Source organism: Erpetoichthys calabaricus, chromosome 11 (assembly GCF_900747795.2).
Source record: "Erpetoichthys calabaricus chromosome 11, fErpCal1.3, whole genome shotgun sequence".
NCBI lineage: Eukaryota > Metazoa > Chordata > Cladistia > Polypteriformes > Polypteridae > Erpetoichthys > Erpetoichthys calabaricus.
In genome coordinates this window covers 60,931,352-60,958,979 of record NC_041404.2, presented here as the reverse complement: position 1 = coordinate 60,958,979, position 27,628 = coordinate 60,931,352, and the positions used below count along the sequence as shown (strand labels likewise).

Genomic DNA, 27,628 nt, shown 5'->3' with positions numbered 1-27,628 from the left:
GGCTGGTTTACCACAATATATATATATATATATATATATATATATATATATATATATATATATATATATATATATATATATATATATGTATGTATATGTATGTGTATATGTATGTGTATATATATATGTATGTGTATGTGTATAAATGTGTATATATGTATGTGTGTGGTGATGCATGCTGCTCCTCCTGCCAACAGAGGGTTACAGTATTTCAGTCGTGACAAGACCACAGCACGGACCTGGGGCCTCATGTATAAACGGTGCGTACACACAGAAATGTTGCGTAAGAATGTTTCCACGTTCAAATCACGATGTATAAAACCTACACTTGGCGTAAAGCCACGCACTTTTCCACGGTACCTGATACCCTGTTGTACGTAAGTTCCCCGCTCAGTTTTGCAGACTGGCGGCACCCAGCGTCAAAGCAGTGCTACTGTTCCTGTGTGGTTATCCTTTCTTAGATCCACATCCACGACGGTGGCTTTATCAAATACAGTACACTGAAATTAACCGCATGTCGTTCATTAATGTAATGCATCTGATTGTAATTAACCTGTAACAATATAATGGTCCACAGAATGGTCAAACTATTCTAAATACCATAACTGTTTTAGCGTTGTTACTGTCACTGCACCTTCTTCTTCTTCTGTTATCTTCTCCCGTTAGGTGTTGCCACAGCGGATAATTTTTTCCATATTCCTCTCACTGCACCACTCAGAGTATTTATATCACTGTATCCGAGTGTGAATCACAGATCTACAGCGATCGGAAAGAGAATTATCGGGATACAGCACTCGGTGCTTCAGCCATGCTGTCTATTTGAACTGCTCTCATCCCACCAACGCTTCACAGCCTTTCCTGTTCGGACCTCGCAGTCCACAAACAGTTTCATCCCAAGAAGTCTAAACTCACTCAATCAGTCCATCAAGTGCTCCTTGTAGAACTGTTTGTACTTGCAAGTTACCGTGAGGTAATTATACTTATGATACAGTTATAATATTACACAACCTGAGCCACTTTATAAAGCGCGTATTTGCATATGATGACGATATCATTTTTAAGATGAAATGCAGCAAAATATGTTGATTATATTATACAGATAAAACTTTAACTGTAACTACACGGTGCCGCAGCGCTAGCGAGCTTGAGCGTCGTTCACGGTTTGTTCCTGCGTCGCGCTGTATTCATGCTGTGGCTGGCGCGACACTGGAAGGACAGATGGATAGAATAACTAAACATTATGAAGATGTTCCTTAAAAGTTTTGAAGAATCGGCGTTCTAAGCTTACAGATGGCTTAACGTCTACTACAGAACTGATTGTGTGACGATTGGGTATTTGGAGAAAGAAGAGTAAGGACAGGAATTGGGGGTTAGTACGTTTGAAAGAGACAGTACTGCTGTAATAAAGCATTTCATTGAAGGTCGCACATGGCGCAGTAAGCATCTTGTTGCTGTAAGACATGAACAATCACTGCACCACCCTGTTCCCATGGTTAATAACATGCTTTAACTCTTATCACCATGAAAATGATATCCTGTATACTTCTCAGTATTTTAATTACTCAGAGAGCTGTAATATCACGAACGTAATGGATTCTGTGTCCTGTCGGAGGAAGATTCGGGCACATAGAGCACATATAAGATCAAATACAAAACAAAGCATTTAACGTGCTACCTTAGTTACGATGGGATTTGAGAAACTAGTAAATTAAATGATTTTAAGATGAAGTTTATGATGTTCTACTTTAATGACAAAATAAACTACGTGATTAAAGTTGACATTTCGTGCTTTTTTCACACTGTGTGCCTTTTTTTTTCACTGTATCCTAATAAGCTTTCATATGACACTCAGATGGTGGGCTACGAGTCGACTTTGATATCTGACAACTTTTTTACTTCGGGTACTGTGCGACTTTGTGAACTTGAGCTTTCGAGTTTCTCCGACACGTCGATCAACTTCCTTTTGTTGCTTATATCACTGTTTAAACCAACAAATAGTATGTTTTTCTTTCCCTCCATTTGGTATTCGCTAAATTTCTTCCATTTTTCCTCGTACTTTTGCCATTGCCTTTTCGCAGAACGCTGGGCTTAAGGGCTATTTATATTGATTTGCATATTCAAAGAGGCGTAATTCTGGGAGGAGTTGGGGCGGGACAGCAGGCGCGTGCATGTGCGTTTATTTCCACGCTGAGCGGGATTTATGTTGCGGAAGAACGTGGAAGTTGGCGAACGCACAGATTCCTGCATCTGGATTTTTCTGTGCTTAAGCACATTTCGGCTTTTGTTATAGTGTGAATTCTACACACGGCGTTATGCATGAGGCCCCAGGAGTTTTCTGCTTAATGAACTTTGCACGTCTCTGTCTTCCAGCCCCTATTTTTGAAACCTTTCTGTCTCGTTCAGGTGGTGCCATTTCTTTCTGGCACAAATGGAATTCTGTTCTCTCTGTGGCTGCGTGGGTTTCCCCCCACAGTCTAATGACATGCAGGGTAGGTGAACTGGTCCTGGTGTGTGTGTGTGTGTTTGTTCCCTGCGATGGACTGGCGCCCTCTCCAGGGTTTGTTCCTGCCTTTCACCCTTTGCTACCTGGGTTAGGGTTAGACCCCCATGACCCTGCTCAGGACAGAGCAAACCAACTGACAAATGGCATTCCATAGGTTTTCCCGTGAATTGCCACAAGTGGGCCATGCGCCGCTCAGTGGGTTTAATTGAATTTTGTCTCCTAAATCAAACTTGAGTGGAGAGGCAAGAAAGTTTGAAATAAAGGTTTTATTGGGCTGCATTTTGGGGGTCTCGAATTTTGCATTGTGTCAACAGATAAGGCGTTTATTTCTACTGACTAATCTTTCCACCGCTGAGAGGCGACGAGTTGCACTTAGAAGAGTAAGGGCCCTCTAAACTGATAAAAGTGTTTCGGACTCCTGACGCCATTCACTTCTCTTTACAGTGCCTGCATGACGTCAGTACCGTGAAAGGCCAGCTGGTGGTGCTAGAGTGCCGCATTCGCGGGACCCCCCCTCTCCAAGTGCTGTGGTATCGAGAACAGGAGCAGATCTTGGACTCCGCCGACTTCCGCATCCTTCGAAAGAGTAAGCCACGTTTCAGCTCCGATTAAGAGGGCACGCGGTTTTATTGTTTCATGAGCTGCTTGTTTCAGAAATGCCACTCAGAGCATTTCCTCTTTCAGGATCCTATCAAATTATTTTAGCGTTAATTCAGTGATATCATGTGTGGTGAGCACTGCATTCTGGGTTCATCATCTCCCAGTTTCTGTGTGGGCTTCCCTCGGGGTGTCCTGGTTTTTCTCCCGCATCCTGAATGACACGTTAGGTGAAGTGAGGACTCAGGCTCTGCGTGAGTGACAGTGTGTGTGTGACTGACCCTGGTGGATGCGGGCATGTGCTTTGGCATCCTATTAGGCTAAACTACGTTAAGCGGGTTTGAGAATGTGGTGTTATGCCATCTGCAATATTATCACAGCTTTTAAAGTTGGCATCACAACAGCAATAATAACAATAGTGCCGCACTCATCTCCAGGGTCCTGGACTCATTTCATGACCAATAGGGGGCGCAACAGACCCCAAATACCCCAGACAAAACTGTCCTGTGTACAAACAAACACTGTTTATTAATGAAAAGACCTCCAATAACTCCTTCCTTCCATACAGCCCAATATGACCCTGCCAATACACCAATACACGTCCCTCCGACTCCTCCCAGCAGAGTGTTGTCCTTCTCCTCTCCCGACCTCGACTCATCCCTGGGAGGCTGGCAAGTCCTCTTATGTTGGCCAACCCATAAGTGCTTCTGCTCTTCTGCCCATGCGGGTTAGGTGGGGAAAAAAACCCATGCCAAACGGCTCCCCTTTGGTACCACTCACTGTACCCAACTGGGCTGAGATAAAGAACTCCAAGTCCCATGGTGCACTGGTGCTGCCATCTAACACTCTTGAGGGAGGCAGTGCCCTAAAGAAGCTTCAGTTTCATTGGCGTCCTGGCTGGGTTGGGCTGCCCGACCATCTCTTACAACTGTCATTGGGAAGTTTACATGTTCTCCCTTTTATTTTTGTGGGATTGTGATACCCCACAATGCATAGGGGCACAATGTACCCTTAAGTGTGCCCACAGCCTTGGGCTTCTTCCATGTCCCAGCATGTCGATAGTCATAACCATGAAAGACTATGGCGAATGAGGACACAAATGACAAGTCTTGGAGCAAAAGACCTTAGTGTGTTAATTCAAAAGGTCACATGAGTGCTCAAAACGTGAGGTGCAAATATCTTCTGATCAATAATCCTCCGTACAAACAGTTAAAATCAATCGAGCAATACTCAAAACCAGTGCGGTCGATCGTGGTCTGAATTGGTTCTCTCTCTATCTCTGTGTCTCGTGTCTCCTCGGCTCACCATCTGGGTCTTCTCAGCAGAGTCAAGACGCTGGAGAACACGGACCCCCCCTCTCTCAGGCACCCATCCCAGCCACCTCAGCTGGTCACCACTGGGACACTCAAAGCCCGATTCCGTCTCCCTAGCCTCCGTCCTCCAGCATCCGTGGCGTGACCCCTGGAGCCACTCGGCTGGTTCTGCTCCTTCAAACGCTCAACGAGAGCGACCCGTTCCTGAAGCTCCACTCCTATTGATCAGAGTGGGCTACACAGACCCCCACTGCCTCCTCTCCTGTGCACCAACCCAACCCCTCAATTCTGCACTTTCTCTACCTTAGAATTTCTCTTCTCTGGTTTTGCGTCTTCTCCCTCTTTTGTTCTCTACTCGGACCCCATTTTCACCCTATGAGTGTAGGTGCCTCCCTTAAAGACCCCCGGAGCCTCAATGAAGGATGACTGTGCTGATCTCGTTCATCCATGTCGTGAACAAGCGATCGGCCAGTTCCCCCATTAAACACTCCAATGACTGCACTGCCTTCCTCTGACGCACACAAAGCCTGAGTCTCGCCGATTTGAAAACATTGCACCGCCATGGACCCCCGACACGCTGCATCACAGGATTTCTAGGGGTCTTTTAACTTTCTTCCCAAATCCCAAAGATACATATGCTCTAGATATAGGCCAAGCAGGCACCGGCCTATGGGCGCCATGGCCAAGGGGGCACCAACCCCCCCAGCAACCACCTCAACCACCACCTTGCGTGTCAATTTTATATGTGATTGTGAGTGTGACAATCTACAAGGGGCTCCCCCCAGTGGTCATTTCAGATGTGGTCACGAGCGCAGTGATCTTCAAGAGGGACCACTTCAACCATCACCCAAGTTATGGATCCAACTGTGCAGATCTAAAAGAGGGACTCCATCTTGGAGTGCACTTGCAACCAAATCTGCTTAGGGGCTCAATGTACCCTTAAGCTGGCGCTGTACAGAAGTCGGGTTGCGTGGTCTTCTGTGAGTGACAGCAGCTTTCTTCATGCGTATTTCCTGTATGACCTGTCTGGAGTGACTAGAAACATGGACCCCTGAGTCAGAGTGCCGTATCTCAGCCCCCCCCCCCCCCCCGGGCCTATAGGGTCTGTTTCATGGCCCCTCTAATGTCAGCATGAAGTCTCCATGTCTTCCCTTTGTTTGGGGGGAGATTTCTTTCAGTTTCCCACTTTCCCCCAAATTCCTAAGACGTGATCATCTGACTAAGTGGTCTGTTATGAGTGCGTGTGAGTCTGTGCACACGTGTGCCCCGTGGCGGAGTGATGGCCTGTCTTGGGTCTCACCTTGTGTAAAGCCTCTTGTCCCCGTGAGCCTCTGATGGAAGGTGACAGGTCAGAGAATCGAAGGGTGGTTGGATGAGACCTTAACGATGCTGATAATGATGTGCTCACTGTCTGTCTCTCTCTCTCTTTGTTTCAGAGGCCAGCTCTACGTCGGTGCCCGGTAAGTCACACTTACGTTACTTCTGACATCAAGTCAAATACACTTGTGTGAGTAGACAGAATGAGGCGCACCACGGTTAGAAACTCCAGTCAGTTATTTAGGAGTCTAATGGCCTTGGGAAAGAAAGAGTCCTTTAGCCTGGAAGTCCTGCATTTCAAACTTCTATACCTCCTGCCTGAGGGTAGAAGTGTGAACAGTTCATGTTGGGGGTCCCTGAGGATCGAGGCAGTTCTCCTGCGGACTCTGCAGTTGTAGATGCTCTACAGAGAGGGCAGTGGGGTCCTGGTGATCTTCTCTGCAGGCGTTTGCAGTCCATAGCAGTAGTGTTGCCATACCACACGGTGATGCAGCTGGTCAAGACGCTCTCAACAATGCAGCTGTAGAAGTTGACGATGATCTTAGTCGACATACCAAACTTCCTCAGCCTCCTCAGAAAGTCCAGCCGCTGTTGAGCCCTCTTGACCAGCTGTGTGGTGTTAAGTGTCCAAGTGAGGTCCTCACTGATGTAGACACCCAGGTATTTAATGCTGCTCACCCTCTCCACTTCAAGCCCTCGGATGAACAGTGGCCGGTGATGTCTTCTCTCCTTCCTCATGTCTACTATCATCTCCTTTGTCTTGTCTGTGTCGAGGGTGAGGTTGTTGTCCTCACACCATGACGCCAGGCTGTCCACCTCCCTCCTGTAGGCCGCCTCATCCCCACCAGTGATGCGTCCAATCACTGCGGTGTCATCTGCGAACTTTAGGATGATGTTATCTTTGTGGGAGGCAACACAGTCCTGGGTGAACAGGGTGTAGAGGATGGGGCTGAGATCATCCGGCAGACTGTCTGTGGAGCCACCATGCTGCCCATTATTATTATTATTATTATTATTATCATCATAAAGAACTCTGAGATGATTTTCTATTATTAAAAGTTTCTGTATTAAAATTAACAGAACCGAGCACTGCTTAGAAATGATTGGTTCATATTATTATTTTAATTGTTGTCGTATGCAATTTGAGCCCAGAGCTTCACGTGGAGATGAAGTAATAGAGTGTGCCCCCTTGTGGCTGAAACCGCAAACCGTTGTGACGTCACCGGGTCACCCCTCACTACTGGCTTCGGGCTGAGCGCAGAAAGTCACGTGACGTCTCAAACTACAGCGGCAATTGTATTTGGGAGTAGAGTTCTGTATTGAAAGGCATCATATATAGTTATAATAATTTCTATGCATCAGTCACTCCGGTATGTTATCATATATGTGCCACACTACTTGCCGAACTATTGCTAAAAAAAAACACTTGGAAATTATTGCATTTCACTTGTAACTCCTCTTCAGACCAGACCAGATGGGGCTGAGGACGCATCCCTGGGGGGTGCCTGTGTTTGTGAAAATGGTGGCTGAAGACCTATTACCAATGGGGTCCTGCCAGTCAGAAAGTCTAGGAACCAGTCACAGAGGGTGGGGGGCAGGCCAAGTGCAGACAGTTTATGGGGGATAACCGTGTTAAAGGCAGCACCTAAGTCAACAAAGAGCATCCTGATGTAGGGGTCTTTGTTCTCCAGATGGGAGAGGGATAGATAGATAGATAGATAGATAGATAGATAGATAGATAGATAGATAGATAGATAGATAGATAGATAGATAGATAGATAGATAGATAGATATTAAAGGCACTATATAATGGATGGATAGATAGATAGATAGAAATTAAAGGCACTATATAATGGATAGATAGATATGAAAGGCACTATATAATAGATAGATATGAAAGGCACTATATAATAAATAGATAGATATGAAAGGCACTATATAATAGATAGATAGATAGATATTAAAGGCACTATATAATGGATGGATAGATAGATAGAAATTAAAGGCACTATATAATGGATAGATAGATATGAAAGGCACTATATAATAGATAGATATGAAAGGCACTATATAATAAATAGATAGATATGAAAGGCACTATATAATAGATAGATAGATATTAAAGGCACTATATAATGGATGGATAGATAGATAGAAATTAAAGGCACTATATAATGGATAGATAGATATGAAAGGCACTATATAATAGATAGATATGAAAGGCACTATATAATAAATAGATAGATATGAAAGGCACTATATAATAGATAGATAGATAGATATTAAAGGCACTATATAATGGATGGATAGATAGATAGAAATTAAAGGCACTATATAATAGATAGATAGATATGAAAGGCACTATATAATAGATAGATATGAAAGGCACTATATAATAAATAGATAGATATGAAAGGCACTATATAATAGATAGATAGATATTAAAGGCACTATATAATGGATGGATAGATAGATAGAAATTAAAGGCACTATATAATGGATAGATAGATATGAAAGGCACTATATAATAGATAGATATGAAAGGCACTATATAATAAATAGATAGATATGAAAGGCACTATATAATAGATAGATAGATATTAAAGGCACTATATAATGGATGGATAGATAGATAGAAATTAAAGGCACTATATAATAGATAGATATGAAAGGCACTATATAATAAATAGATAGATATGAAAGGCACTATATAATAGATAGATAGATAGATATTAAAGGCACTATATAATGGATGGATAGATAGATAGAAATTAAAGGCACTATATAATGGATAGATAGATATGAAAGGCACTATATAATAGATAGATATGAAAGGCACTATATAATAAATAGATAGATATGAAAGGCACTATATAATAGATAGATAGATATTAAAGGCACTATATAATGGATGGATAGATAGATAGAAATTAAAGGCACTATATAATGGATAGATAGATATGAAAGGCACTATATAATAGATAGATATGAAAGGCACTATATAATAAATAGATAGATATGAAAGGCACTATATAATAGATAGATAGATATTAAAGGCACTATATAATGGATGGATAGATAGATAGAAATTAAAGGCACTATATAATGGATAGCTAGATAGATATGAAAGGCACTATATAATAGATAGATATGAAAGGCACTATATAATAGATAGATAGATAAATAGATAGATATGAAAGGCACTATATAATAGACAGATAGATAGATATGAAAGGCACTATATAATAGATAGATAGATAGATAGATAGATAGATAGATAGATAGAAATTAAAGGCACTATATAATGGATAGATAGATAGATATGAAAGGCACTATATAATAGATAGATATGAAAGGCACTATATAATAAATAGATAGATATGAAAGGCACTATATAATAGATAGATAGATAGATAGATATGAAAGGCACAATGTAATAGATAGATAGATAGATAGATAGATAGATAGATAGATATTAAAGGCACTATATAATGGATGGATAGATAGATATGAAAGGCACTATATAATAGATAGATATGAAAGGCACTATATAATAGATAGATAGATATGAAAGGCACTATATAATAGATAGATAGATATGAAAGGCACTATATAATAGATGGATATTGTCACACACGTGTGTTTAGGAGACAACTAAAGGGCTTGAACACATGTGATTCCATGCCAGACCAGGAGGTGGCGAAGTGCACTAATTTTCCCTCTTGATTTTTTGCAGACCATTCTAGGGAAATCCCGCCCGGCTCTGGGGCAGCCAATGACGTCACTTCCGGTTCCGGTATTGATGACATCACTTCCTTTACTGGCCTTTAAAGCTGCCATCTCATGTGAAGAGAATCAGTTCTGTTTTGGACTCAGTTGAATGAACATGTCTTTGTTGTTGAATAAGTTTTGCAGCCGGGAACAATTATACGTTTGGCTGCCCCAACCCTTCTCAATGTCTTGTAGTCATTTTTCTCACTATAGATGGATATATAGATACTTTATTAATCCCAAGGGTAAATTCACAGTGTGGCATCTGAGGTGCACCTGTTGGGCCGGTTGGCATACTGCAGGGTGTCCAGAGTGTCCGGTATGCTGCTCCAAATGTGACCCAGCACCACTCTCTCAAAGCACTTCATGATGATTGGAGTGAGTGCTACCGGCCTGTAATCATTCGGGCAGGTGGGTGGGCTTTTTTTTAGCAAGGGGGACGATGATTGTAGTCTTAAAGCAGGACCGAATGATGCTCTGACTGATGGAAAGGTTGAAGATGAAGCAAAGAACATCAGCCAGCTCGTTGGGACATGCTCTGAGAGCCCGCCCGGGATGTTGTCTGGTCCTGCTGCCTTACGGGGGTTGATCTTCCTTAGTGCTTTGTGTACCTGATCTGAAGGGACCGTTAGGTTGGGTGGTCCGGGTGTGTGTGTGTGTGTGCCTCCACTCTGTGCTGTTGCTGGATGTCTCAAAGCGAGTGTAGAAAGTGTTGAGATCATCCGGCAGACTGTCAGTGGAGCTGATTGTGCTGGTGGTGGTCCTGTAGTCTGTGATGTGCTGTAGGCCCTGCCACATACGTCCAGAGTCCAGCTTCTCCCTGTACTGCCTCTTGGCTGCTGTGATGGCTTTTCTTACTCCGTACTTTGTAGCTTTGTACTCCGTCTCAGTGCCTGATCTAAATGCAAGAGAGCGGGCACACAGCATGTGGTATACCTGACTGTTTATATATGGAATCAACACAGAGAAAAATGGGGGGGGTTCGACACACTGGGTGCACAGCAGCCATACAACCCTTAAAGGCAGCTCGCCCAATAAACCCAATCAGGGTCTCCTCAGGCCTGCAAACCAAGAGGAGCTTTAACAATGCCATCTCTCTCTGGGCATGCCGGCCACATGCCATGCTTTTCATTTCCAGGAGGTCGGATGATCCAGAACCGACTGTTCAGTACGCCGCTTGTGGCAGCAGTCCAACCGATGTGTGTTTGGGAAAGTGAGGACGGATCATCTCCACCAGCCGTTCTTTGTCTTGGCTTCTCGGCTCCACTTGTTTATGCTCTCTGTTGTGTTTCTCTTCTCTCTAGAGGAGGTCTGCACGCTGGTCATTACTGAGGCCTTCCCAGAAGACTCCGGGATGTTCAAGTGTGTAGCCAGGAACCAGTATGGCATCGTGTCCTGCAGCTCACTGCTCGAGGTCTACTCTGGTGAGTGGTGGGGCTGGGAGCAATGGTGGGGGGGGGGGGGGGGGGGTGTCTGTGCATCACCCCTTGTACTGATGGGAATGAATATGTAGAATGGACAGATACATAGATAGAAATACAAGGCACTATATGATAGACAGAGAGATAGATAAGGCTATACCTGCCTATGTGTCTATCTATCTACAGTATTTATTATATAGTGCCTTTCACATCTATGATATAATGTGTGAGATAACAGCCCGGACACAAACAGTTCTTAACATGTTTTATTGACGAGGTCCCCAAAGTCCAAGTCCCACACACACACACAGTGCTCCAGCACCAAACACCCTTTGCTCCTTGGCCTTTCACTGGTCCTCCTTGGGCCGCCTTTCCTACTCACTCCTGAGTGTTGCCTTCTTCCACCCAACTCCAGCTCTCTTGTTCGTAGGAAGGCGGTCCCCTTTTATCTCCACCCGGACGTGATCCAGGTTCCTCCGATGAACTTCTGGCAGTACTTCTCAGTGTGGCGAAAATGCTGGTTTCCAGGGCTCTAAGATCCTCCAGGTGACCCGTGGCAGTGGCCACGGGCCGCAATAGGGTTGAGCTTCCAATCTCGGTTCCCATGGCCCCCATACTAACCAGGGCGGCTGCCCTCTCGTGGTCCGGGGAGGTATAGTCCCTTTCCTAGTCCTTCCAGGCATCTATCTATCTATCTATCTATCTATCTATCTATCTATCTATCTATCTATCTATCTATCTATCTATCTATCTATCTATCTATCTATCTATCTATCTATCTATCTATTTATCTATGCGTTATATAGTGCCTTTCACTATCTATCTATCTATCTATCTATCTATCTATCTATCTATCTATCTATCTATCTATCTATCTATCTATCTATCTATCTATCTATCTATCCGTTATATAGTGCCTTTCACTATCTATCTATCTACTCTATCTATCTATCTGTTATATAGTGTTTTTCATATTCTATCTATCTATACAGTAGATAGATAGAGATAGATAGATAGTCTTCCTAGAGTTGGCCAAACTGATTAACTAAGCAAGATGGACCCTCAGTCAATGAAGTGGTCAAGAACTCAATGGTGAGCTTCACAAGTCCTGTTCTGAGATGGGGGGACTTGTCTGCAGGACGAATGTCTCCATGAATAAGGTGTTTATGGTGGAGCTGAAGGCAAAGGATTCTGGGAGAACAATAAAATGATTCAAAGGAGAAGTCTGGTGAAGACCTGGCACTGCTCATGCAGCCAGGAACGAATGCAGCCAGTCAAAGAGTGGTCCTTGAAGAAACCCACCTTCAGAGAGCACCTCTCAGACTGGGCCGATGGCTCAATGACACAAAGCCACACAGAAGACACAACACTGGAGTGACAAGTCTCTGAGTGTCATTAGGTGGCCCAGCCAGAGCCCATGTGAGAGACCTGAAGGTACCAGTTGGCAGAAGCTTCCCATCCAATCTAACGGAGCTGGAGAGGATCTGTCAGGAAGATTTGGGATCAGTGACCCCATTCCAGGTGTGCCAAGCTTATAGGGACTTCATCAAGCAGACTTGAGGCTGGAATGGCTTGCAAAGGGGCTTCCACAGAGTCTGAATACTTCTATAAATGAGAGTTTTCATGGTTTGATTTTTGAATACATTTACAAACCTTTCTGACAACATGTTGTCACTTTGTCACTATGGGTTATTTGATGACCAAAAACATAACATCTACACATGTGCAGACTGTGAAGGGATCTCAATACTTTCTGTATCCACTGTACGCCCTTCAAGTACACATAAATTCGCCAATGGGGCATTGAGCAAGACCCTTAAATCTGTACAACGGCTCTGACCCCCCCAAAGGTCAGGAGAAAAGACAACTTCCCCTCAGGGATTAACTGAGTATATCAAAAAATAAATGCAGCACAAGTGTGCCAGCTCACTAGAGTGGCTCGTTGTTGGACAGCTCATTCAGTAGTGCCAGCGAGGTGCTTTAATTGCTGCTAATCCGGCCTTGTTTGTGCCATGAATTAGAACATGTCGTTCACAGCGCCAGTCCCAAAATACGAGAACACCATGTTACGGCACAGAAGCAGGTGCCAAACAGATAATGCCACGTCTTTGGGACTTCACTCAAACGGTCTCTGCCCCATGCAGCACTGGCGGGCACAAAGTGCCACAGGAGCAGCTGGCACCATCAAAACACGACTGACCTTGAACCTATAGATCATGGTGCAGGTAACCCCCCAGTGGTCTCGGCAGCACCGTTTCTGTGCTAGAAGTCTAGCAAAGGGCTGTCTGGTGGGTGGTGTACCCTCTAAAGTTTTAAGGGTGGTCCTGAAAAGAACAAATGCAGGTGGTGAAAGTGCCACCAAGGAGATCAGACGGCAGGTGGAAACAGGAGGTCACGTCATCTCATTTTCTAACCCACCCAATCCAGACCAGCTGTGGTGGGTTAGGGGGCTGGAGCCCATCCCGGCCATCATAGGGCACGAGGCAGGAATAAACCCTGGACCAGGCAGCAGGCCATCAAGGGGCAAACACACACACACCTGCATGTTGTGAAGCCCACACAGACACAGGGAGAACATGCACAGTCCACAAAGGGAGGAGCTGGCATGTAAACTCTGGTCTCCTTACTGCGAGGCGAGGCACTGCGCCACCATGCCACCCAATACTAAAAAACAAAATTGGGAGCCAAAACTTGTCATCAAAAGGGAACGTAAGCCAGAACCCAAACTTGAAACTCAAAAAGGCAAAGCAATCGGGAACCTTTGAAAAATCCAAACACTTTAGATGTTGTGAGATCAAACGTCTGAACTAAAGACCAACCACTCATTCATTGGTCGCTACCCTGGCCAGGGTCTCATACGTTCATGGCGGGAATGTCAATGAATTTCTTTAGGTGGCACTTTGCTGCGTCAGCTGAAGACCACTGACAGTGACAGTGAAGTGAGGAGTGAGTGTGGCGCCCCCTTCTGGGCATTTGGGTTTGACTTCACTGTGACCTCAGATTGATAATACAGCGACTACAATAAGCACACTTATGGATGGATTCTCCATGTATGGAGGTCACATGTCAGGCAGCAAATCCAAAGTCTCCTTTGAGCGGCGGTGAGAAGTCATGTGACTCATGAGGCCATTGCACTGCTCCACAGATCCACTGAGCTGTTGTTCATTCAGCCTTCCAACCATGGCCCAGACTTCAGTGGAAAACCTGGGTCCCGGACAGCCACACTCTAGGTCAGGGGTTCTTAACCTGAGGTCCGAGGACCACCTAAGGGGTCCGTGGATGGGTTTCAGGGGGTCCATGAGGGTCAGATAAAAATGAACATTTCTATTCACTATACAGCCCAGTACTGTTGATTTTTCTTGCGTGTTACGTCTCTCGCCATTATTTTTCTCGTGTATTATTTTTCTCGCAAGTATTTATCTCACCTAAACCTAATGCGTGAATTACATACTCGTGAGAAAAATAACGAGTGAGAAATATGGCGGTCAATAAATAAAGTCCATTATATTCATTGCATGCAAAGTTGTGTTTATGTGAATATTCCTGGGGAAGGGGGTCCATAGCTTTCTTCAGACTCTTAAAGGGGTCCATGACTCAAAAAAAAAAGAGGGCCAAGAACCCCTGCTCTAGATGATTCGTCCATTCACAGATTGGTCTCTGTGTCTGCAGGCCTGCAGGAGGTCCTGGCAGAAGATGATGAGCAGCAACTTGGCCCCCAATCACCAGCCGACGACCCATTCTCTTCATTTGTGTGTGACCCGAAGGGAATCCCTCCTCCTGAGTGGCCTGATGATGTGGAAGACGAAGAGGAAGAAGGAACGATCATCCTGCAGTCCTCCAGCCCAAGGTAGGTCAGTGAAATCTCCACCCCGCAGAGAAAGAACCAGAGAGACGTGGAACAAATGACCAAGCGGGGTGGTGGAGAGTGGGAATTTTAGGGACCCTCCAATCTCAACTGGGTGTCATTTTGGACAATCTATGAGAACAGGATGGATGAGGTTGATGGGCAGAGTGGCCCGTTCTCGTCACAGATATTCTAACGTTCTACTGAAACCTGCAGATGTGGGAGAGCAGCGCTGACGGTCAGCACAAGTGTGAGGGGTTCCATGTAAAGGGCACCGTATTTGGTAGAGAAGGAAAATTTTAGAAAAGATGGAGGGGCTCAAGCGCCTTACATTTCATACAAGGGACAGATTAGCAGTTAAGAGAAATCGCACAGTGACCATCCGGGTTGGCTCCATGCCTCTTGAACCCGCAACCGTCGAAAGTTGTGTGTGACGAGATGAGCCGGGCAAATGAGGACACATGCATTCAGCCAGGGAGGGGTTGGTGCCTAAGTGTCGGTGTTTTTATTAAAGATCCAACAAACGAAAAGTTCAAATGGTGCAGCAACTGAAAGAGTCAATCAATCAATCAATAATGGCATTAAAAACAGTGACAGTCTGTGAGTTAAAATCAAAAGCAAATCAAACAGAGTCACCAGGCCCTTGTTGTTCCTTCTCTGATCACAGACAAGCCCAGCAGAACTCCGTCCTCTCCGTCTCTGTCTTCCCAGCTCTCCCATAACTCCTTTGGCCGGGGTCCTCACTACCACCCCCTGTCTTGGCAGCCTCAATCGCCGTCGGCCATGCCACTCTGGGTCAGTTGTCCTCCTGTCTGCCTTCTCGCTCCTCTGGCATACCTCGGGGGGGACCCCACCGCGATTGCAAACGCTCCTCTAAAAATAACGGAGGGGGACAATCCGCCTGTAGAACGCCAATCCTTCGCTCCTCTGAGGGGCTGACGCCCACACTGAATCCCACCCACTCACTCATTCACTCACTCACTCACTAGCTCGCCCTCCTGCTCTCACGGCTCGCCGTCACTCTCTCTAGCCCCCTAGTCTGCCCACCAGGCTCCTTCTGTATGGCCTGATTGGGCGCAGGTGTGATGCTCTTCTGCCTGCTCCGAGGTGTGAACGAGGCACCTGATTGGTCCGCTTGCATTTACACGTGAGCGTGCGATCGGCCAGGCACTCCAATCAACCCCAGAGCGATGCCCGTACCGGGGTCTTAATTATTTATTTGAAAACTACACTTCAGCACAGACCTCTCATCACACACACCTGGCTTACTTAACAGAGTAGAGACCCCCCACCCCTCCACCCCCCAGTGACCTCATATGGCACTTTTTATTTCAAGGATTTTTAGCCGTTTTCCAGTAGCCACACTAACGTTACAAAATGTTTAGTGCTCCAAGCCAAATGAGTGCAAAGGCGCTATATAAAAACAGAGCAACTCCATAAATGAGTCCTGTCACACACAAGACAAAAAGAGCTACAAAAAGGTTTGGGGGCAGCCACCCATATATTATTCCTGGCTGCAAAATGGATATTAATAACTGTACAGATGTGTACAGACTGGAGTCCACAACAGAACTGACTCGATAGCACAAAGATAGCAGCTTTAAAGGAGAGCTGAGGAAGTGATGTCATCAGTGGGGCCGGAACCAGAAGCTGCAGCATTGGACCCAGAACTGGAAGTGGCATTATTGCTGTCAGAACTGGAAGTGACATCATCGTGACCAGGCGGGATTTCCTGTAACTGGTCTGCAGAGAAATGAGAGAAAGAGTTAGTGCACTCTGCCACCCCCTGGTCTGGCATGGAATTACTCTCATTCAGCCCCTTTATCTGCCTCGCATGCGGATGTGTGTGGCAGTGCAAAGGCGCTATATAACAACTGAGCAACTTGAATGTAGTGCACTGCTTCGACATGATTGGTCCAAATTATGTTTTGAAGTGATGCCATGTACACGTGGTGTAAACACTCACCCCACCCCCCGGGTAACTTAGGATGTGGAAGGAACAAAGTGTGGCCCCCTAGTGGCTGAAGTGAGAGGTCACTGGCCCACTTGGCAATTTAGACCCCCTAGGGATCAAAATTTAGAAATACAGAGAGAATTGTATTGGACCTGTGAAGCTTGCAGAGATTGCATTTACTACAGAAAGGCACTATATAAAGTCACCAGTTCTCCCAGCCAGTCCCTTCACCTGACGGCACTCCAGGCCCAGGGCTGTCTTAATGTATGGGCTCAATGGGCCCTGGCTGGGGGGCCCCAGAAGCGTAGGGGCCCACGATATTTCTGATGCCTATATATAATTCTGTTTTGCTATCAAAACAGGGGTCCCAGCACACTACTCTGCCCGGGGGCTATGATGCTGTTAAGATAACCCTGACTACAGCTTGACAAATATGGAAATCGCCCAATCTCAATTATAAATCTCATTAGCGCAGTGCTCACGCAATTCTCACTCAACTCACTCAATTCAGTATAAAGTCACCAGTTCTCCAGGCCACCCTCTTCATTGGCTCTCTGGTGTGCCACTTTGCCTCTAAAACAATATGGCAGCTGCCGCTTCACTTTTCAGTCCACCTAAGGGCAATGTGTGTTACGGAAATGCGCTTGTTAGACAAAAATGGTTCAGATTATCATGTGAATTGATGCCACATGCCCTGGTGTTCCATGGACTCACCTGGATAGTGTCTGCCATTTCTTAGAATGGAGAAGTAACGCAGTGTGGCCCCCTAGTGGCTGAGGTGTTATGTGTGATGTCATTGATTCACCAACCTTGTCGATTTCTGGTTTGCCCTGAACAAGTCACATGATCTTCCAAGACTGTAAATATAGAAATATGGAGACAGAAGTGTTGAAGCTTTACTAGGCAAAGGCGCTATATAATGTTAAGGATTCCTCCAAGTCAGTCCCTTCATTGACTCACTGTGTGAATGCAAGTAAGACATTCCACCTGACAGAGAGAAATCCGGAAATCAATGCACATCACTTGTACATCCCATTAAGGAAATGTTTCTTATGGAAAGGCACTATATAAAGTTACTGATTTCTTCAGGTGACTCTCTGTGTGATCCGCTTTGCGCAATCAAAGTACTGTATGGTAATTACTGCACTTCTCTGTTCATACCCCTTGGGGCAATGTGTATTATGTAAAGGCCCTTCTTCAACATGATTGGTTCATATTGTCATGTGCCCTTGTGCTCCACGAATTCCCTGGGACAGCATCTTGCGATTTCTTAGAATGTAAAAGTAATGCAATGTGGCCCCCTAGTGGCTGAGGTGTTTAGTGTGATGTCACCGGTTTGTCTCTCATTATTGATTTCCTATTTGACTTGAACAAGTCACATGATCTGCCAATACCCTAAATATAGAAATACTGAGGTGGTTATACTGTACTATGTCATGTCATCATCCTTACCTGTTTAATGTGGGGGTGGGGGTGCTGGAGCCTATCTCAGCTAATATAGAGCGCAAAGCAGGAACAAACCTGAACAAGGCGTCAGTTCATTGCAGGACAGACACACACACTAGGGCCAATTTGGCATTGCCAATTCATCTAAACTGCATTATTTTTGGATGGTGAGAGGAAACCAGCATTCACGATGGAAAGGCACTATATAAAATGACCGATATCTCCGGGTCAGTTCCCATCATTCATTCTCTGTGGTCACAAGTTAGCTACTTTTGCTGACAGCACTGCAGGCAAGGAGTTGTGGAAATCACCTGGTTTCATTTGTAAATCCCATGAGAGCAATAAGTATTATGCAAAGGCGCTATACAAAAGTTCATCTTCAACATTGATTATCGACAGTAACCCACACTGCCTCACAGCACGACTGCTAAAGAAACATGGAACTCCTTGTGCTTCTCTTTTCAATGCCGTTTTGGCTACTTTCAGTTTGAGGAGGCACTATATAAAATTACTGGTTTCTCTGAGTCTGTCCCTGTCATTAACTCTCTATGTGGTGACGAGTGAGCCACTATGCCTGGCAGTGCTACTGCTACAGAAATATAAAGACCACTGCACTTGGCTTGAAGCCCCTCAAACCCACAATCTGCACTGTGGAAAGGTGCTATAAAGTTACTTTCACTGACACCCCCTGTGACCCTGAGTGACTGATGATGCCTGTCTGTGCCTACTTCATACAAATCTGCAAAAAAGGTTTATAATTGTTGTATTATTATCATCATCATCATCATTTTCTAACTAGCTTACTCCTTAACAGGGTCATGGGGATCTGCTGGAGCCTAACCCAGCTAGCATTGGGTGCAAGGCAGGAATAAACCCCAGGCAGGGCGCCAGCCCACCGCAGGGCACACACACACACACACACCAAGCACACACTAGGGACAATTTTAGGAACACCAATGCACCTAACCTGCATGTCTTTGGACTGTGGGAGGAAAACTGGTGAGGAAGGCAGGCTCTATTGTAGGTATGGAGCTGGACAGTTTGACATCTGTGGCAGAGCGACGGGCGCTGAGCAGACTCCTGTCAATCATGGAGAATCCACTGGAGCCACTGAACAGGATCATCTCCAGACAGAGGAGCAGCTCCACTGACAGACTGAGGAGATCGGTCCTCCCTCACACTATGTGACTCTTCAGGTCCACCCGGGGGGGTTTCAGGGGATTGAAACGTTAACATTATACAAAGTTATTGTCTATTATACCTGCATTGTTATCACTCTTTAATTTAATATTGTTTTTATCAATATGCTGCTGCTTGAGTATGTGAATTTCCCCTTGGGATTAATAAAGTATCTATCTATCTATCTATCTATCTATCTATCTATCTATCTATCTATCTATCTATCTATCTATCTATCTATCTATCTATCTATCAGCTATATAGTGCCTTTCACATCTATCTATCTATCTATCTATCTATCTATCTATCAGTTATATAGTGCCTTTCACATCTATCTATCTATCTATCTATCTATCTATCTATCTATCAGTTATATAGTGCCTTTCATATCTATGTATCTATCAGTTATATAGTGCCTTTCACATCTATCTATTTATTATATAGTGCTTTTCCTATCTATCTATCTATCTATCTATCTATCTATCTATCTATCTATCTATCTATCTATCTATCTATCTATCTATCTATCTATCTATCTATCATAGCAGTAGTGTTGCCGTACCACATGGTGATGCAGCTGGTCAAGATAGACAGATGGATAGATAGATGTTAAAGGCACTATATAATAGATAGATAGATAGAATTCTTTATTGTCATTATGCATACACATAACGTAAATTTTTGTTGGTGGGACTCGGCTTCAAGGCAGAATACTTAAAATACACAATACACTATAAATAAAATAATAAACATAATAAATATTAACGACAGCAGCAATAAAACATCATCACGTTCAGACTTTTCCTGAGGTAGTAAACCTGCAGAGACCAATGATCTGTGTGTGTGGGTCTGCAGGGGAGGAATACAAGTGTGTGTGTTTGATTATGAGGGAAAGTGTGTGTTCACGTCTACAGGGGGCCAGGTTAGGGGTAGACGTACAGTATGTGTGTGGGTATCAGCAGGGGCAGATGGACTTCATAGCTTTGGGGAAAACGCTGTCTTTCAGTCTGCTGGGACATGTTTTTATGTTTCTGTGGTACAAACAGTCCATTTCCTGGATGGGCGAGATCCACAGCTATACATTTGGCCCTCTTCTGCACCCTTCCAGCATATACAGAGTCCAAGTCTAGGAGAGGACTTCCCACGATCCCCTGTGCTGTTCTCACCACCCTTGCCAAGTCCTTCCTGTCCTGTGCTGTGCAGCTGCCGTACCACACTGTCATACTTGCTTTCTATAGCAGATCTGTAGAAGTTTGTGAGCAGCCAAGAGGAGAATCCAGCATGTCTCATCTTCCTGAGGAAGAAGAGTCTTTGTTGGACCTTCTTTACTAGGTGAGATGTGTTCAAAGACCAGGTCAGATCCGATGTGATGTGGATACCCAAGAACTTGCTATTGTCCACACACATTACAGCCTTCTCACGTATGAATATAGGAGCATGTTCTGTTCTTCTGGACCTCCTATAGTCTACAATGATCTCTTTGGTCTTGCTGGTGTTCAAGATGAGGTTGTTGGCTGAGCACCATAGTGCTAGGTGTTGTATCTCCTCTCTGTAGTGAGTCTCATCATTGTCTGATATGAGACCCACCACAGTCGTATCATCTGCAATCTTCACAACCATATTTGTGGCATGGATGGCAGAGCAATCATGCATAAATAACGTGAAGAGTGCTGGGCTGAGCACACAACCCTGTGGCGTGCCTGTGTTCAGAACCAGTGTGGCTGATGTACGATCTCCAACTCTAACCACCTGAGGCCTGTTGGTGAGAAAGTCCCTGATCCAGAGACACAACGATGTGGACAGACCCAGATTATGAAGCTTTTGTACCAGCTTGTCTGGGATTACGGTGTTAAACGCTGAACTAAAATCGATGAATGGCATCCTAACATAAGTATTAGGGCACTGCAGATGAGTCATGGCTGTGTGAAGTGCCATTGAGAAGCCATCCTCTGTCGATCTGTTCCTCCAGTAGTCGAACTGATGGTTGTCAAATCCAGCAGGGATGGCATCCTTGATGTACTTTAGGAGGATTCTCTCAAAGCACTTCATTATTACTGGGGTCAGAGCCACAGGGCGGTAATCATTAAGGCAGGTGACAGTTGATTTTTTAGGCACTGGCACAATAGTGGAGGATTTGAGGAAGACAGGGACCATTGCAAGTTGTCCAGAAAGACTCCTGCCAACTGATCAGCACATATTTTCAGTGTCTTACCTGACACCTTATCTGGTCCTGCAGCTCTGTTGGTGTTGATCCTCCTCAGGGTGGACCTCACCTGGTGTAGTTGCAGGACTAGAGGCTGACGCTGCTCCTCCAGATGTGCAGTCTCCCTGCTGCTCGATGCATCAAAGTGTGCAAAGAAACTGTTCAAGGTGTCAGGGAGACTAGGGTCATGGCTGACCTGCTGATCACTGCGCTTATAATCCATTATGGTCTTTAAGCCTCTCCACATGTTCTGTGGGTCGTTGTTATCCAATACGCTCCTCAATACGCTACTTGTTTCTGTATTTTGCCAGGTTTCTTCCATTTTTTAGTTTTTTTCGGGCTTTCCTATATGCCAGCCTGTCGCCTGAGCTATATGCAGCATCCCGGGCTTTAAGCAGGGACCTCACCGTACTGTCCAGCCACGGTTTCTGATTTGGAAACACCCTAAAGGTCTTTGTGGGCAAGTTAGCATCAGCACAGAACTGCACATAGGAGAGGACAGATGACGTGTATCCCTCAAGATCTGAACACTCCCCAGTCAGTATGCTCAACACAGTCCTGTTATGCTGAAGATGCCTCCTCAGTCCATACCTGTGCTGTTCTGGTAGTCGGTCTCATCTTGCAGATCATGGGAGTATAGGCTCCACTGCGATGTGGTCCGACATGCCCAGATGTGGGGCTGCTACAGCCTTGTATGCTCCTGGGATGTTGCAATAAACTTGATCCAGAATGATATTGTCCCTAGTTGGAAAGTTTTTATAAATCCTCGAAATTTGGGAAGCACTGCTGTTAATTCTACATGATTAACGTCACCAGCCACCATCACAGCCGCGTCTGGATTGGCATTCATTTGTCTGCTAATCAGGCAGTACAGCTCTTCCAATGCTAATTTAGCATTAGCTCGCGGTGGGATATAAACAGCCACTATCAGGATGGAGGAGAACTCTCTTACTGTCTAGAGTGGTCCGCATTTCACTGCCAGATATTCCAACTTGGGGGAGCAGTTCCAATAATGTTTGTAGCTGTAGACCAGGATTTATTAATGTCCAGCGCCAGCCCTCCACCTTTACATTTAGCGGAAGCTGCAGTCCTGTCTGCCCGGAACAGAGTGCACCCCTCTAGCTCCACCACAGCGTCTCGGATGTTATTATCCAGCCAGGTCTCGGTAATAATTGCCACACAACTGTCCACCCTACGTGAGGTGATCCTCAGCTGAATCTCGTCCATCTTATTGGCGAGAGACCTGGCATTAGTGAGGAAGAGACTAGGAAGAGCCGGTCTGTATGGGTTAACATGTAGCCTAGCACGTAGGCCACTCCTTCTGCCCCGCTTTTGTTTACGGTGTCTCCTCCGCCGTCTTGGCCACAAGAGAGAGGATGGGATGGTAAAAGCCTCATTAGTCCGCCGTACCTGTGGTGGAATAAAGTCCAGCCTTGGGGATGCGAGGAGCTCAAACCGCTTCCCTTCTTCTTCTTCTTCTTTCGGCTGCTCCCGTTAGAGGTTGCCACAGCGGATCATCTTCTTCCATATCTTCCTGTCCTCGTCATCTTGCTCTGTCACCCCCATCACCTTCATGTGTTAGATAGATAGATAGATAGATAGATAGATAGATAGATAGATAGATAGATAGATAGATAGATAGATAGATAGATAGATAGATAGATAGATAGATAGATAGATAGATAGATTCACTATATAACAGATAGACAGACAGATAGATAATGTGAAAGGCGCTATATATTAGATAGATAGGGAGGGCACTCTTTGACAAACAGACATGAAGGTCACTATCAACAAGATACTGAAGGCACTATATAATAGACAGGTAGGCAGGTAGGAAGGTCACTTGTCACGATTATCAGTGGGCACAGGAATCCTTTGAACATGCAGAAAACTTTAAGCGGAACGTGCCAGGTAAGAGAAACACACATCTTAGCGTGTCGCGTTCGAACTGAAGGCCCAGTAGAGGGCGCCCGTCACTCGTTGTCCCTCTCTACGTCTGCCTTGGACTTTGAAACAAGAGCCCTCTTTGCCGTTCTGTAATCTGATAAGCCTGAATAAAGCCCACCCCGGCTTATGTGTACTGTGCCCTTTTGGCAGAGAAGAGGTATTGCTTGGCATCATTTGAGACATGCCATGTTTCTTGTCGCCTGTATTTTTGTCTCTGTCTCTGGGCTCTAATTTTAAAATCGATAACGATGAGACAAAAATCCTATTAACTGGTGAGTGCTGCTGCCACACAGATCCAGCGGTCTGGGCTTAGATTCCTGCCTGGCTGTTGTTCAGTGTGGAGTTTGAATGACCTCTCTGTGTTGCTGTGAGTTTTTCTCCGGGTACTTTAGTTTTCATTGTACATCCCAACAGTACGAGTGTGAATTATGTAATTCAGTGTCCATGCATGGCGTGGCTCCTTGTGAACCTACACTTGCATGTATAGTCAGGAAGGGAATGCATCAATGGGAAAAATAAATAAACACCAAGTTTAAATAAATAAGCAGTGCTGGTGTTAATAGTGAACGCTTTCACTGTTAAGCCACTTCTGAATGATGACTGCTCTAAAGAGACATTTCAGAACTGCATTGCACTGGACGCACATGACAATAAGCTTGAACTTGAAGTAGACAAACGGTCAGTCTGTAGAAGATCTAAAACATCGAGTTGACGTTTTGGGACACTGAAGAAAAGAAAAGAGAAAAAATGAAAAGAAAGGCTGCGTGATGCGCGTCTCGCTTTGTCAGTCTGCCCCCCTGTTCGATTCACCCGGAGTTGTGGGGAGGGGCGGGGCGTGTCACGCGTGTGTCTACGTCACGCCGCGCTAAATAAGAAGTGTTGCCTGGGGTTCCGCAGCAGCTCTCAGTTCGGTTTCACCTGCCGGGAAGTCGAGTTGTTTTGGCTGCCGATCTAAAAGAAGCTGTTAGTTGAACTTCGGTAAGTTCATTTGTGTGTTTATGTTTTTCGAATGCCTCGTCACACAGTTAGCTCTAAAGAAGGTGGGAGTCTTTTAAAATAAAAGTTGATTATTATCCGAAGCAGATTCGTCTTTTATACCCAAATGTTTCAGTAATGATGCGTGTCGTTGTTTTTCGTTTCTCGGAACTGACTAAACAGTTGAGATTTGTTAATTAACTTTGTGCGTCGGTTCGTAAATCTCAGTAAACTGATCTGTTCCTGAAGGAAAGGCACCGTGGGACTGAAAAAGCTTCGGTTTGATCCCCCACCCCGCCTCGTATTTTTTTTTTTTTGAGTGCTGAGAGGTCGCCAACGCGCCTGCCAAGTTTGCCCAGTAAATCCACTTGAATTGCGCGGATTTGCCGTGCGTGCAAAGACCGAAAGTCCCAACTTCTAAAACGCGCTCATTGACGCCCGACGAGCTTTATTGTGGTTTTTCTATTTCTGCTTCCCGAGTACTAAAACAATTGTTGTGGTTTTCCGCAAATTCTGCGAAACTTCCAACATAAAAGAATCGAGAAGTAGTGGGCGATGTTAATTGTATAGGAAGTCAAAGAGCGGCTTACATGGAGGATTCACTGTCGCCGTTTATTTCGGTGGTGGGGGTCTCCTATCCACCTATACGGCGATACTGTAAAGTGAACCGGCGTGAGTAAGGGTGTCCTGTCCGGGAAGAAAACAAAGTGGAAAAACGAGGACATTTGTGACGCGAATAAATAACCGAAGCCAGTTCCGTAATCCTGCCCCTTGCGTGACGGATTTTTTTTTTTTTTAATCCGTATTATGAGACAATGAAGGGCGCTTTTTAAAATACTTTCACACTTTTAACAATCCTGTTTCCTTTACGGCACTTTACTTTGGCCGCACGGTAACTCGCCGCCCATTTCGTTTCATTCCACGGAGGAGTCTTTGCATTTTAAGTTGGCTCTTTGAGCTTCGCAGAGGCTTCTGTGTGGACAAAAATAAATCTTCAGTGTGTGGAAGGCTACCTGGCAGGGTGCAACAGATCAAGCAAATCTGAATTTATACACAGCCAAGTGACCGCTTACAATCGGGACACTTCAATATTTCGCAAATTTATTCTCACCTATTTCTGATTATTTATGGGACCCGTTACTGATCTAAATAACTTAAGGCTGGTTCTGGATCCTTTTACCTGACTCGTTCTTTTGAGTCCACTGTGACCCCCTTTGAGTGCGGAGGCTTCCGCCGTACACAACTCGAGAAAACGAATGACGCGCTTGGCAAAAGACGAAAAGAAGAATATAAATTTGTACACCATAATGTCCAGTGACTTATTTAACAAGGTGGTGATCAACATAAGAGAATGACAGGGCCGTTCACAAAGCGGGCACAAGGGAAGGTCGGTGTGGGTGCGTCCAAGTCTGACAGCCCCCCTCCAAACCTGCACAGTTTCCAATGAAAATATAAAAAGTGCGAAAACTTTTTGAACGTCCCTCGTTTGTATAAAAAAGGAAATCTGTTTTAATGTATGGTGGGCTACATAGCCAGACACCAACAGATTAAGTAATCCTGAGTGTAGTCGGAGTTCCTGCAGGAGTCCTTTTCTAAATCCTGAGCCATTGTTTCACAAATCTGTCCCCAGTCTACTTGAGTTTATTCGCAGCATGGAGCTGGTTACAGATCTGAATGGAGTTCAGGTTCTTTCTAGAACCTTCATGTGGATGGGGGCTAACGGGGACCGCAAATGGCTCCCCTATGGCATCACTCGCTGTGGCACCTTTGATTTTTAGGAGTGCATCCTACGGTGACTCGCTCCGACTTCAGGTCTTTCTGAACAGAAACATCTGACGGGACGACTCGACCAGCTTGATCTGCTCTGTTCAAAGGTTAAAGCCCCCAAATGTTCATCTGGACAGGTCTGACCATCTTACTGCCATCTACGAGCCTGGCAATGACGGCCGGCAGCAGCTTTCCGGTGTCCAAGCCAGAACTTCTGAAGTCCATCCAATTTCCAACACGCTGAATCCGAACACAGGGTCACGGGGATCTGCTGGAGCCAACACAGAAACCAATCCCGGGCAGGGTGCCAACCCACCGCAGGACACACACAAACCAAGCACACACTAGGGCCAATTTAGAATCGCCAATCCACCTAACCTAACTGTGGGAGGAAACCGGAGCGCCCGGAGGAAACCCAGGCAGACTCCAGAAGAACATGCAAACTCCACGCAGGGAGGACTCGGGAAGCGAACCCAGGTCTCCCTACTGCGAGGCAGCAGCACTACCCTCTGCGCCACCGTGCCGCCCACTATATAATGTATAGGGTGGTCCAGTTCTAATTGTGCAACCGTCATTTTGAAATGCAGGGCAGGTGCTGCCATCTATCGGCAACAAAAAGAATAAGTGAAATCTCAATGTTCTGGGCAGGTGCTGTGAATTCTCTATGTAAAAATTTAAGTTATAGCGTAATGAATTTTGCATAATTAGATCTGGACCACCCTATACATAGTGTGTGTCTATCCCAATAATTATATATAATACGCTAGCGTGGCTGTCCGTTTGTCTGTTCAGGACTTTAAATGCCTGTAGCTCCAGACCGTTTGACTTGCATATACCATGTGACGTCTATTATCCGCTTTCGGGGGGGGGGGGGGGGGGATTGACCTCCAAGTTTATTCCTATTTTTATTTTATTGTAGAATCGCATGCGTACAGGCGCCGTTCTCATCCCTACCACCTTCACCGTCACTTCCTCTACCTCTTCATATCTTAAGTCTTCAATCTGCATCAAGAATGATTTTAAGTGGTAAAATTAAGGAAAACGTACTAAGCAATTGCAACGCAAACACTGACTTAATCAGTTTTAACGCGAAAAGATGCCGACGAAAGACGAAGTGGGCTGTTACAGTGAAGAGGAGAGCTGCTCAGGAAGCAGCAAGCCCATCAACCTTTGAGCAAATGAATGCTAAACGTACAGAGAAAGAGGATGAAAACTAGTAATGCTCAAGGAAAGTGTAACGTGCAGTGCGTCGTTACTGGTGTTAATAATTATACATCTTACTTGTATAGTGCCCTTTCAGTGCTAAAGGTGCTTCTTGGTTCTTTGTCAAGTTTATTTATGGTATGTTTACCTAGCATAAACGAAACAAGTAGTGATGAGGGGGGTGA

At 45.1% G+C, this 27,628-nt stretch overlaps 1 protein-coding gene across 2 annotated transcripts in view; it reads left to right on the top strand.

The window, feature by feature from the left end:
• The window catches only part of myot (myotilin), a 114,651-nt gene that overhangs the window by 46,075 nt on the left and 40,948 nt on the right, over window positions 1-27,628 (top strand). For both annotated transcript variants that reach the window (XM_051934209.1, XM_028814523.2), the window contains exons 5-8: window positions 2,948-3,089; window positions 5,850-5,873; window positions 10,806-10,925; window positions 14,592-14,769. In XM_051934209.1, coding sequence (XP_051790169.1) covers window positions 2,948-3,089; window positions 5,850-5,873; window positions 10,806-10,925; window positions 14,592-14,769 — 464 coding nt within the window. The remainder of the gene's footprint in view (window positions 1-2,947; window positions 3,090-5,849; window positions 5,874-10,805; window positions 10,926-14,591; window positions 14,770-27,628) is intronic.